The sequence below is a fragment of the Condylura cristata genome, unplaced genomic scaffold (genome assembly GCF_000260355.1).
Source record: "Condylura cristata isolate star-nosed mole 26May11 unplaced genomic scaffold, ConCri1.0 scaffold00033, whole genome shotgun sequence".
Classification (NCBI taxonomy): domain Eukaryota; kingdom Metazoa; phylum Chordata; class Mammalia; order Eulipotyphla; family Talpidae; genus Condylura; species Condylura cristata.
In genome coordinates, this window is record NW_004567134.1 from 865,290 (window position 1) to 878,132 (window position 12,843).

The 12,843-nt window shown below is 41.1% G+C and overlaps 1 protein-coding gene across 8 annotated transcripts in view; it reads right to left on the bottom strand.

Annotated features, from left to right (window-relative positions):
* Window positions 1-12,843, bottom strand: part of RBMS3 (RNA binding motif, single stranded interacting protein 3) — a 900,805-nt gene that overhangs the window by 621,644 nt on the left and 266,318 nt on the right. For 6 of the 8 annotated variants that reach the window (XM_004692264.2, XM_012732120.1, XM_004692262.2 and 3 more), the window contains exon 1: window positions 205-800. The exons of the other annotated variants lie outside the window; for them this stretch is intronic. In XM_004692264.2, coding sequence (XP_004692321.1) covers window positions 205-279 — 75 coding nt within the window. In that variant the 5' untranslated portion in view covers window positions 280-800. Of the gene's footprint in view, window positions 1-204; window positions 801-12,843 lie in introns of those variants that run through there. 8 annotated transcript variants of the gene reach the window in all.

Below are 12,843 nucleotides of genomic sequence, written 5' to 3' on the forward strand. Positions count from 1 at the left end.
CCAGAGAAAGCCTCCGTTCTGAGGCAGCACACTTCTTATATTCTTCTCTGCCTCATTAACTCCATTGGTATGTTACTAATTTCAAAGAAGCAGGCAGAGGTGATGGGGGTGGAGGGTTAAATAATAATTCACACGCCTGTCTGTTTCCCATCTTAAGTGCAGAAAGAAACCACACTGATTGCCAGACCGTGGGTCAAGTCATACCTTGGTTTGGAGATAATGAGGATAGTAGTAAGTGTACTGGGGGTACATTTGTGGCTGATCCAAGCGTTTGCCCATGTAGCTGGAATCTTTATCTCCGAGGCAGGGAACGGGATGACAGGGTATAGCGCCCCAGGCCGAGCTTCCTCTCAAACCACTATTCCTGACAGTCCCGATGACTGATGAGGCTTCAGAGATCCCTTGTCTTCCACCACTCGCTAGTTCCAACACAGCAAGAATTTAAAAAAGAAACACACCAGGGGGAAAAAAAGGGGGGAGGGGGGATCGGTAGGGGGAAAAAAAGCCCCACACACAGCCACCCCAGCTCTTGCCTGCCTTCCCTCAGCTGCCGGGGTCCACTTGGGATGAGGCAGTTAGTTCTCTAACCAGGTTGTCTGTAAGTGATGTCAATTGCCAGCGTTTGTAAAGGAAGAAAAGAAAAAAAAAAAAAAATCAAAGTCCTTTCAGCACAACTCCGAATCTTTGCAGATCAGCTTCCTGTCTCCTGCTTGTCTCTTTCCCCACCTTAAAGAAAAGGAGAAAACAAAGAAAGAAAGAGAAAGAAAGAAAGAAGAAAATAAAATAAAAGGGAAAAGAAAAGAAAGAAAAAGAAAGGGGGAAAAGAAAAAGAAAAAGAAAAAAAAAAAAAAAAACCTTGCACAGCTTAGTTGCTGCTGTCTCCCTCCCAGAGTGACATGGTGTTCGGTGCTTGTCCTGTCCTTTCATTCACTTCCCCTCCTTCCAGCCGGTGGGTGGAACCGAGAGAGCCTCTCCAGGGAGCAGCGTACGCAGTCGAGAAAGCTGCAGTATTTCCTCCAAGAAAAAAAAAAAAAAAAAAAAAAAAAAAAGCTGCTTCAACCCCTGCTGCAAGCAAAGTTCCGATTCCCTCTGCTGGCTATCTCGAATAGCAAAGCGATTTTTGCAGTGAAGCTGCTGTCGCCAGAACTGAACCCGGGGAACTCAAATGCAGGCAGTGGATTATTTTTTATCCTTCCCTCCATTTACCCCACACAAGCGCTTCGTTCTTTTCTTTTCTTGCCAAGTTTCAAGGTAAGCCACAGTGCTAAACAAAACACCGAAGATCATGGGAGGGCAGAGAGGAAAAAGGGAGGGCGGAAGGGAAAGAAAAGAGAAAAAAGGCAAAGGGACTAACCTTGCTGGCTAAAATAGTAAAAGTGTGTCCCAGATGCTCCCCAAACCTATTAACACACTAAAGCCACATGAATCCCAGACCTGGGTTAGACACTAACCTTTTGCTTCTTGGAAGACATGGAGGATACGACGTATTAAAGGCATCTTTGACTCTACTCCCTAACTACCAACCACGCATGGTCTAATCACTATGACCAACTTATTCTGGCACAAATAATCATTCTCATCATTTCTACCCATTTTGTAAAAATCAAAAGACGTATGTCCTTAGGTTTGTTCTGAATAGATTCTTTCTCAATAAATCTCTGCCTCTCATAGTCTAGCTCTTGATGATCATTTGGATTCATGGATGCTTTAATCACTTTATCGATCGTCACACACACACACACACACACAGGCGCGTGCGCACACACAAAGAACAAAAATCTTAATTACTTGGCAGACTTTTTCCTCCATCAATAATAACAAATATTCTGACATGTCTATCAGCTGCTACATTATAATACAAATCATTTTAGAGAAAATATATTTCTTTAAAGGGTCCCTTTTCAAGGCGGGCAGTGCTAAAATTAGATGTGCCAGCTGTGTTTTGCTGGGGAGTGCTCACGCATGCCCAAAGCGTGGGCAGGACAATATTGAGAGCCACTCGACTTAGTCAAGTCGGCTCTGTTCCGTCAAGCCCCACAGTCACCTATTCAGATCAAAGCTTCCTGGCTCAAATCTAGGGTCCTAGCCCAGAAGAGCAGAAACTTGAGCCCAGTGTGCAATATGTTGTCCCTCCTGCTATGAACCCCACTACCCTGAGGCAACTGGCTGTGGCTCAGGGGTCTGGCTTCTGGAAGCTGTATGAGTGCATGTGTGTTTCTTGGAAACAGATAAGGGCAGTAGATAAACAGTTTTATGTTTGGATTTTGACAAGAGCAACAATTAGAAGGAAGGAAGGAAAGAGGGTGAAGGGTTAGCATTAGGAGGCCTGAAAGCACTGCAATTAAGAAAATTAAATCAACTCCTATGAGGCTGAAATGTGTGGTTCTGGGCCTCAGTTGTCCCGTCTAGAAAATAAAAATATTGTGAGTGGCCGGAAGTGCTTCACCGAATCAGACACTGAATAAAAGTTGCATCCATCTAAAAATCCTTCCATAGAATCTCAGAGCTCAGATGATAAAGCCTTGATTCTTGAAATAGTTTTCAAAAACCCAGCTTCCTTCCCGAGACTCAGAGGGTTAACTGTCCCTTATACTTTCAATCTGAGCCAATCAGAGCAGCTTTTAGAACTGGAATGTACTCTCATGGCACACTTCTCTCCATCTGGAACGCTCCTGCCCCACCTCCTCTGCCTCTGGCCCTTCTGCCCAGTCTCCAGGTCTCAGCATCAAGAATGTGGGGTTGGGGGTGGGGGTGGAGGGAGGCTTCTCCTAACCCTAGCCTTCCTGGTGAACCATCTTAGCTCTGGTAAAATGCTTCTCCTACCATAAGTGCTGTTTAATTGTGTCTTTCTTGGGCTCCCTCATGTACCTTCATAGGTGTAAAAACTGTCATGGAGTGTGGTGCGAAATGGGGCTCCATTAACGTGTGAAGAGTAAGACATCTTAAACATAACAAACAATTCCAGCCTGACACATGTCCTTGTGGTACTTTTCATAGAGCTTAGACATAGAGTGATGCATAGATAAGAACACGGGTTTTCCAGTCATAGGGATTCTACTTTAAATAGGGTAATCAAGAAAGGCTCTGGCATGAAAAGGTCTGGGGTGACCCCTGTGCTGGGTGCTATGTATTGTGGGATTGCTCAGTGTGTGAGCCTGGACTTCCATCCAATTTCTTTGGGGAGGCCTGCCTGTGCTCCTAACTGCCTCCATTGCTTCATCAGTCAATGGTCACCACCAGCTTCAAGCCACTGTTATGCAAATTCACCAAGATAAACATGTAAATGTTAATAAACCTGAAGGCCTTGCACCTACTCAGAAACTATTAGACTGCATTCAAGGGAAAAGCATCCCTGGCTAAAGGAATAGCAAGTTCAGAAAGTTGAGCAGCAAGAATGTCTTTGGAATGCATCAGAAATGGTGCATGGGAGGAATGGAAAAGGGGGAGTAAAACAATGAAATGTGACTGGAGAAGAACCCAGGGGCCAGGTCACATGAGGCTGACTAAGAATTTGGTCTGGAAAGCTATATTTGTGACAGCTATTTTCACAGGACAAATTCAATCCAAATAGTCTATCTCTAGAGCTAGCGATCTTAAATTATAGAATGCTCTCTTGCTCAATAACCACTTGGGATTCTTCCACATTTTAAACCAGTAAGATCTAAATCCTAGATGATGTCTGCCAATTTGGTCTCCATGGACAAAGGACATCAGTTTTTTGTTGTTGTTTTTTTTTTTTTTTTTTTTTAATACTGGTCTAGATACTTCTTCAAGAGAAAGGAATACTGTTTTATTTACAAATGAAAGGTCAAATAAATAACTCCTCAGCCCACACTGTAGCCCACTTATATGTAAGATTCCCAGCATGTGTTGATGCTATCAGCAATTTCTACGCAAATTGCTACTCTCCAAAATGCTATTCTATTTCAGTTGATTATTGTTATGTTCTGGCATCAATTGTCATTAGCCTAAGAACATTCATTGAACATTTAAAGCTTTTCTTAAATAATTCAAAGACAGTTTACCACTCGTAAGAATTGCAAACCCAGTGTTTTATTTATTTATTTATTTTCCCCCACAGAGATACCAGTAGCCATGGCAATTCAGGAGGCGATACTCATATCAGAAATATTTTTTATATAATTTCTACTCTGTTGGAGCAGTAGCATTTTCCATTTAAATGATCAAGTTAAGGTAGGAGGAAACTAGTTTACGGCACTCACTAAATCTGAAGCCAGCTGCATCCCACTTGCAACTAACCAACACATTTTGTACAACTTCAAGAGCAGCAAACTGCTCAAAAGGTGTGACTTCTGGAGAGGCAGGTGATTCATGGCACAAATTGGAGAGATGGGTCTCCAAATTCTAACCACTCCTCCGAGACAAGTTCTAGACTACGTTTTAACACAGACCATTCAGAGGTGGAGAGATGATGCTTTGAAATAAGAGTCTACTAGCTTTGAATATTTCCCCTTCATCTACCCAATCAAAGGGTAGCTTGACTCATTCTTTGGGAGAATTATTTTCTTTAATTGCAAAGAGTTAGCCAAACGCAAAAGGAAAGAATGGTAGCACTAAAGGAAAAACCACTAATTGTTCTATCATTGAAAGCAAGTATGTTATTCTCTCTGCAGGAAAGATACTCATGACCTTGAGTTATTTTTTTTTTTAAATCTTGGCATTTCCTGCCCACTGGGTTAATATTTGCAAAATCCCTTTCCAACACAGTCATTTTCAAAGACATATTAAATATGACAGGTGATTTTAAAAACAAGCAAGGTGGTCGATTTCATATCCCAACATTAAAGTACTACTACAACTTCCTTTACTCCTCCTAGATAATTAACCAATGATTTAAGAAAATACATGATATAAACTAGGTAAAAGAGACTACTATTGATTCAACTTAGCATGCATATTCCAAATTTAAACTATAATTGAATGTAAAAATATTAATATAGATAAAGATAGTAAAAATTTCAAGTCTGAATTATACTTCAAGATTGTTAATGAAATAAAAAAGCAAGAATTATTTAATATGATGAATATGATTACCTTTGATAAAATTCTACTGAGCATCTACTACATCCTTAAACAATCACAATGACAATTTATTATCACCTTTGTCCTCAATATATTAACAATGTAATATAGATCAGTAAATGACTTTAATATTTCTCCTCATATCTGCACACCAATTTTTAACATTAGTCATGATTTTCTTTAAATTGACTCAATTTTTCTCAATTGTTATAATTCTAAGCAAGAATATAATTAAAGCTCATGTAATTTTTGCTTCTGTTCCTTAAACAAAAAAAAAAAAAACACGTTCCTTAAACAACAACAACAAAAAAACATGTTATCCTCTTAGTATTTGTATATATTTCCCTTTTTTAAGATTTATTTATTTATGCATACAAGAACTGGGGTGTAGGCCAGAGGTGTGTGGGGAGGGGTGAGAAGATTCCCTAGAGACAGAGTAGGGAGCAGAACAGATGGATCCACTGAAATACACTGCTGAGGGGAGTAGTGGATAAGTCAGGAGATGTCTGCTGTGCCATGTGGGCCCCCCCCCCCACATGGGGGATGAAACTTGTGCTGCAATGGCTGTGGATAGCTTTGTAGTGATGCACTTTAACCCTTGCATCACCAGGGAGGGCCCATGTGAGCATGTTTCTTATAATCAATCTTTCTCTGTATATCTTACTAGTTGTGCTTCTTTGGCACAACACTGGTTCATATAATAGATTAGTAAGATGAAATATGGCAGCAATGAAAGTCAGTGGTAAAAGCCCACATGCACATTCCAAATCTATGCTGAAAACAGTTTAACAAAATGCATAATCTTAACATTGTCATCCTTGTCAATCAGCAACTTCCCTCCCAGAAATAATGGAATGATAGCAACTGACTATGGTTAATACTTTCAGTTGTGTTTATACTCTTACCAGATAAACCAGAAATACCATCAAATGAAGCTTCCCTTTAAAATACTTAAAGCACAGTTGTGTTCCCTATGTGAATCCATACAGCGTTCCAAGAACCCTGTTTTTGTTTCAACATGTTTCTTTATTTTTAGCAGAAAGGAAAACTTTGTTTTTCTTAAATTATTATTAACACAATAAACAACTCATCAAAAATGGCAGAGGTCCAGTACCCATCCTAACATAGGAAAAGTCCCTTGTAGAGAGTCAAACAAATGTAAAAAACACAATAAAAGACAATCACGGACAACGAAACCCTCATGTGGTCCACAGAACAACGCTGATGTGTAAATGTCTGTGACCAGCAAGCACAGAGATAGAGAATAAGTGTCTAAAGTTTTATAAGTTGTATAGTAATCTCTCAGAAGAGTTTATTATTTGTTGTCTCTAAGTAATGTAATTTTGAACTTATATTTTGAAAGTCTTTTTTTTTTTCCCCCATCTTCTCTTTCTAGTAATTCCTAGTGCCTTTTACAAAAACATCAGTTTGGGTCATTTAGAAAAAAAACAAGAGATCAAATGAAATGAGCAAATTTAGAAATGATACAATGGCGTATTTCTTTTCATCTTCATTTGCACACTTAGACTGTGAAAAATGTTTCACTAATGTGTTTCCTTTTTATTTATTTATTTATTTATTTGTAAAGATTTATTTATTTGTGCATACAGAACTGGGATACAGGCCAGAGGCTCAGGGGTGGCGAGAGGCTTCACCAGAGACAGAGTGGGGAGCAGAACAGGCAGATAGATGAAGTACACTGCTTAGGGGAGCAGCGGGCAGGCCAAGAGAGGTCTGTCACACCATGTGGTCACCTCCAGGGCAGGCAGGAATCAAACTCATGCGGAAGTGGCTTTAGCTTCCTAGTGCTGTGCTTTAACCCACTGCACCACCAGGGAGGGCCTCACTAATGTGTTTTCTGACTGCATTAGAAGGGATGCTGAAACCACAAGAGTTACAAAGGAATGGTATGACCCCCTCAAATTTCTTTTTCCGTAATGCTCATTTCTGTGTCCAGTCCCCACCCACTAACCTATTTCCCCATTCTTGACCCGAGGAAAAACTAGATGACCAAAACCAAAGCCTCAATTTGCAGACTTGTTGGCTGTTGAATGGCTGACCCTGGAGAGACCAAGTTATTGCACGAGCAAAGTGCAGATTGTAATGAGACACACAAGTTCCCTTTTCAGCTCCATAATCCACGATGCCAGGAAGCACTTGGTAAACTAAGCTGGGGCCATCTTGTTGCCTGAAGGGTGTGCCGGGTGGCCTGGTACATGGAGTCAGATTCACACCAAAAACACAGACGTGAAACATGTGAGCCTATGGAGACTCTAAGTAGCTGCATCTCAGGGAGCCCAGTTCTAAATTAAGTCCCACAAATTATGATTTGCCTTCCAGAGACGATGTCTCTGTGAAAGGCACTAAATCACAGCTCTGCTGTTAGCTTGACACTTTTTGCAGTGCTGAAACTGTGAAGCCTTGCAACTCTAGATACACCCTCCACTCCACCCAGGAGCTTTCGGTATTTTGAATGTTTGTGCTCATTATGCAGTCAGCAAAGATAATTATTCTTCTTTCTTTAAGGAAGTTTATGACCGAAGGTAATGGGGGGAACGTTAAATGTACTGACTGTTTACGCAGGCTCGTAAATGCTAAGAACAAAGACAAATAATTGTCACCGGAGATTTGTTCCTGTAGTGTAGAATCTACATTTTTAGCAATTTAACTACTAAAAGTTGACCAATCTTGAGCATTATTTACTAGAAAATAAAACTTAGCACCTATTTCATTCCCTGTTCCAACAACTTTCATCCTTACAGAAGAATGGTTTCCACATAAATGTGCAGAAGTTAGCTTGTTATATAGAGCTAGTAAAACTAAGAGGTAATTAGTACAGGCTAAACCTCTAAATAACAATGCCAGGTTTTAACATTTGCAGAGCTCTGGATCAACATTAACGAGTAAGTTCTCTATTTTCCTCTGAGGGAGATAAACTTAGTTACTTGAAAATTATTAAGAAAGAAACATTCATGTGGACAAAGGGAAGGGTAAAGCTGTCATCTCACGGGGATGGGAACAACCAGTAGGTGAATGCATTTGAGAAAAGAGTGAAAAATGAGAAACAAAGAAATTAAGAAATTTGAGCTGGCCAATTACTGGAATTAAAAAACAAAACGGTAAAGTTCAGGTTAGACTTGGGCTACTACATGAGGTATTCTCATTACTTAAGAATTAAGAACATGTTCACTGAGGACTAGAATGGGCCATTGTTCAGTTTGAGCTCTTAGATGCTCAAGGTTGGTTTAACTCAGACATGGAGAAACCCAGTGTGAAGCATCTGGAACTTTGGGGCTCTTGACCTTAACTTCACAGGGACCAGTAAATGATGAATCTAACTGGGCCTTGGGAGAGAGAGGCTGCAAGTGTCTCACCATGGTGGTGGCCTCCTCACGGCTCAGTCCCTCCAAGGATATCAGCTTTACATCTGGCTACTGCTCTCATCTCCTCCAGTAATGACAATATTTCACCTAGTTTCCCAGCATGCTGCTTTTGCAAGCAAAGAACTGAAAGTGAACCACCCCAACAAGAATTGGGGTTTTGTAAAGACTGAGTATGACTCCTTGCCAGCTCATCTCTTGCCTTTCCTCTCTTCATCCTGTGGAAAAAAGAAGTGAATCCTCTTCAGGATTTGCAGCAAACATCAATGAGCCGCTTGCAGCAAGAGTGCCATGGAGAAGTTCCAGCACTCTGTTTTGAGAATGGCAGAGTGGGACCCAAGGGTCAGTAGATCTCAATGAAGCAGCCATAAAAGGAGATGTCTGGCCCAGGTGTGCCTCTCTGCGTATCTCCCTTCAGTTAGAAATGCTGAGCTCCTGGCCCATCTAGAGAGGGAAAATGATTGATAGGAAGCTAGGGTATTTGGTGTCTCAAGGACAAAGCTCCTCCCAACTACAGTCTGGGGTGAACTATTGTCTTTTTTCTCTGACAATGAGTGTGGGCAGCTTGTGACAATGTCTGGGTTGTTTTTCTTTGCAGGCTAATACAGATTCCTTTATCCTGTCCTGGGAGGAAGGAGCACATGTTACCAGGGACAGGGAAAGGCAGGGTTCCTGGGCTAACAGATCTGAGGCCGCAATGATTCTGCCATGCAATCACCACACAGCCGCTAGGAAGGCCGCTGTTCATGTTCATCCAGCTTATTCCCTTTTGCTGCAAACTAAACATTACTTCAGTTTCTCAGTAAAGAAGCCATGCTTATGTCAAGGCCCTTGGAAAAATCGCACTGCACTGCTCCATAAACTTAGAAGGAAAGGACCTATCCATTATGACCAGGGATAAATGTATTGAATTCAGTATGTTTGGTTTGGGAAATCTCTTTTTGTCAGTTCCAGGATAACCAATTGTCCATTATAACATGTCCTTGCTAAGAAGAACTGATTTAGTCATATTTGACCTCCCCATCCATAAACATTTCTTTCCTCCAGAGCAGGGAAGGGCTGATCTTCTCAAGGCCTAAATGATATTTATTTTTCCAGTGAAAGGATATGCTTTCTATACCAGGTAGTTTTCCTTTCACATTGTTCAAAGTTCCTACCTGTTCAGTGATACCTAAGCCAAGATGCTGGTTCCTTGCGCTCACAGAGTGACAGTCCTTTCCCCACAGCTTGGGAGGACCTCCTGAGATAGGGCCCAGTAATTTCAATTTAGATAATTTCATTCTGTCAATTTGAAATTTCCCCACCTGCTTGATCTGCCTGGGCAGTGATGCCTCATCCTCACCCCTGAACTGCCTGTCCTGCCGCTGGAGGCTGGGGGACAGCTGGTACATTCTACCCCAAAAGCGGACGCTTTGAAGTAGCAGGTGCAAAGGTTGTCTTCGGTTGAAAATGAAGCCTAACCCAGGAATAAACGTCCTGGACACTTTTGACTTTTCAGTGAATCTCCAAAACTACCAAGAAATCAAGATACATGTAAATATATCAAGGCAGAAACAGGAATTTTGAGGGAAATACACTTTCACCAACACCAATCTATTGTGTGGTCAATTTGCATACCATGAATCTTAAAACATTTCCCACTTCTAAGTTTGATGAAAGGATAAACAATTCACATAAAGCAGTCAACCATTTTTCTTCTGAAAGAACTGTGTATGCACCTTCACACACACATATACACACATGAATAGGTGTGTGGGCGCACCCATGTGTACCCCAGCTCGGACTCCTTCTGGACAGTCTTCCTCAGAAATGAAAGTGACTTTCCACATGAAATGCCATTAGACATCCTCTGAATACCACTTTTGAATAAGTGACAACTTCAGCTGTAATAAGTTTATTTACTGTGTCCATTACTGTGTCCAACTGGAATGTTAAAAGATGATCAACCCATTTCTCCACACATCTGGATGAGATGCTCAATAATGGAATTAAAATAGACTACATAGGTCAAATCTATTGAGTCTTCAGTTCAGATGCCAAAAGGGTTATTTCTGAAGGATATCAATTAAGTTTTTTTTTGTTGTTGTTTGTTTTTAGGTATACACATACGAACAGAACCCCAGGAACTCTGGCAAGCTGTGACACATCCCCTTGCCACCCAAACTCTAGGGAACATGTCTGTGGAAGCAGACTCCCTTCAGACAGATGGTCTACCCCCATAATACCCAGATGTCACCTGCCAGAGAAGTGCCCATATGTGAAAAACCATTGTCCCAGAAGCTGAGAAGCAAATGCTCCAGCCTCCCAGCCTTCAGGCAGACAATTCTGGAAGTCATAGACCTTGTGAAAGTATCTCAGTGCCACTGAACCTCATTGAGCAACCTCAGTTTGTCCTTTTCTACAAATTTTCCAGCACTGATATAGCTAACACACTATTACATTGGACTTTCCTTATTCCACTCTCCCCATTACCTGCACTCCTGCTTCATGGAATCACATTCCAAAGAAACTACGTGCATCTAGGCTCTGAATTGGGGGGAATACCAATTTTGACAACTTGGGACATGACCAGACTTACAGTCACACCAAAAGCCTATTCTCATACGAACACATAGTACCTGCTCTCCACTATGCATTCTCCCCTTCTATCATAGGGCAGGTAAGCAGTTACCACCTGTGTATAGAGAATGGCAGATTTGGGCCCTCCCTGGTGTTGCAATGGGTTGGAAAACAGCATTGCAAGCCAATCACAGCTGCTTCAGTGTGAGGTCAATCCCCAGCCCCAGAGATGATCCACATGGTACAGCAGACCTCACTTGGCCTGCCCGCTGCTCCCCTCGGCAGTGTATTTTGTCGATCTGCCTTTTCTGCACCCCACTCTGTCTCTGGTGAAGTGTCTCACCATTTCTGGCTTATACCCAGGTTCTGTATGAAAAAATAAATAAATCTTAAAAAAAGAAAAAAGAATGACAGATTCCATTCTCTGCTTATAAGAGGAAATAGGGAAGAGTACCAAGTCTCTACCTTTATTTGTATCCTGAAATATTGAAGACTTTAACTGTAAATATCCTATATTACCAGTGACTCAGGAGTCATTCTCAGAGAAACATAGCTAATAGGAAAGTCCATATTCTGCCTATTTAGCTCCTGCAGGTCTCCATCAATTGGCTCAAGAGGCCCCAAGTCTCTGTATGACTCACACCAACTTGAATCCTGATTTGTATTATGCAGCGATCTTGGTGATGCCATATGCATGTTTAAGTCAGTCTCATACTGCCTAGGCCTTGGGAGTAGAAAAATGTTTGTGCAATAGGACCTATTCCTGCCATCCCTATTAAGTAGAAATCATCCAAGCCCAACCTAGAAATAGGCCCCAGAAAGCTAACAGTCCACTGTTTTTGTGCCCATGATGTTCATGAAAGCAAGAGAAGGAGGCCACAGGAGAGCAGAGGTTGATATTTACATACTCTCTGCAAGGCTCCCCAGAGGGTCACATGACATGGAAACCCTAGGAACCACTGGATTGCAGGGAATGATCACCTGTCCTTTAAAGCTCTCATGTTTAGATGCTGACCTCCAAAATAGATTCAAATTAAGGCTAGGGCCTGATGCAGAAGCTAGACTGAGGTAGGTAAGTTAGAGACGCTGGGTCCCTTAGTTCATAGAAAGAATCCTAGTATAACAGGGACTGGATTAGCCTTGTTTGATTTGGGTAAAATTAACATTTTGCTTTGATGATAAATGCTTTATTTTTTCACTGTAAAATGTTAAAATGCAAAATTGCATAAAGCAAACAAAAATTCACAAGGCTGATCCCATCTGATCTTACTACCCAGAGGTAATTGTTACTAACATTTATTCTATTTTTTTTCCTGAGGCTCTGAATATATATTTTCAAAGAGTCTGTGAATATACATTTTTCTCTGTCTCTGACTATCTCTGTCTCTCTATCTCTGACTGCATATATCAGATCTGAATACAATAATTTTTTGTGTACTTATTTCATTTTGTAAGCTTTTTCTGTGAAAATGATATTTAATGGGGACATAATTTTGCTGGTGTTGTATAATTCTATATTGACTCAATCTCTATCTATAGATTGCTTATTATGCTTGTTATTTCAAATGAAATTATATGTCTGCAGGAGCCTTGAGGTATCTCCTCTTTGGAGATGGATTTGGGAAGTACTTTCTGCAAAACGAGGCAAATCATCACCAGTAGATGATGCCAAGGACAATCACATCACCACGCATGCCAGCTTCGGAGCATCAGTACTCATCCTCATGGTCACAACATGGCAGCCACAGTTTCAGACATGCCATTTTCATTCTAACACACATGCTTGCCAAATAGACTCTTCTCTTTGTATTGAACTGTTCCCAGTACCTCGGATGTTCTGAATTCTCTTCCCTTAGACATC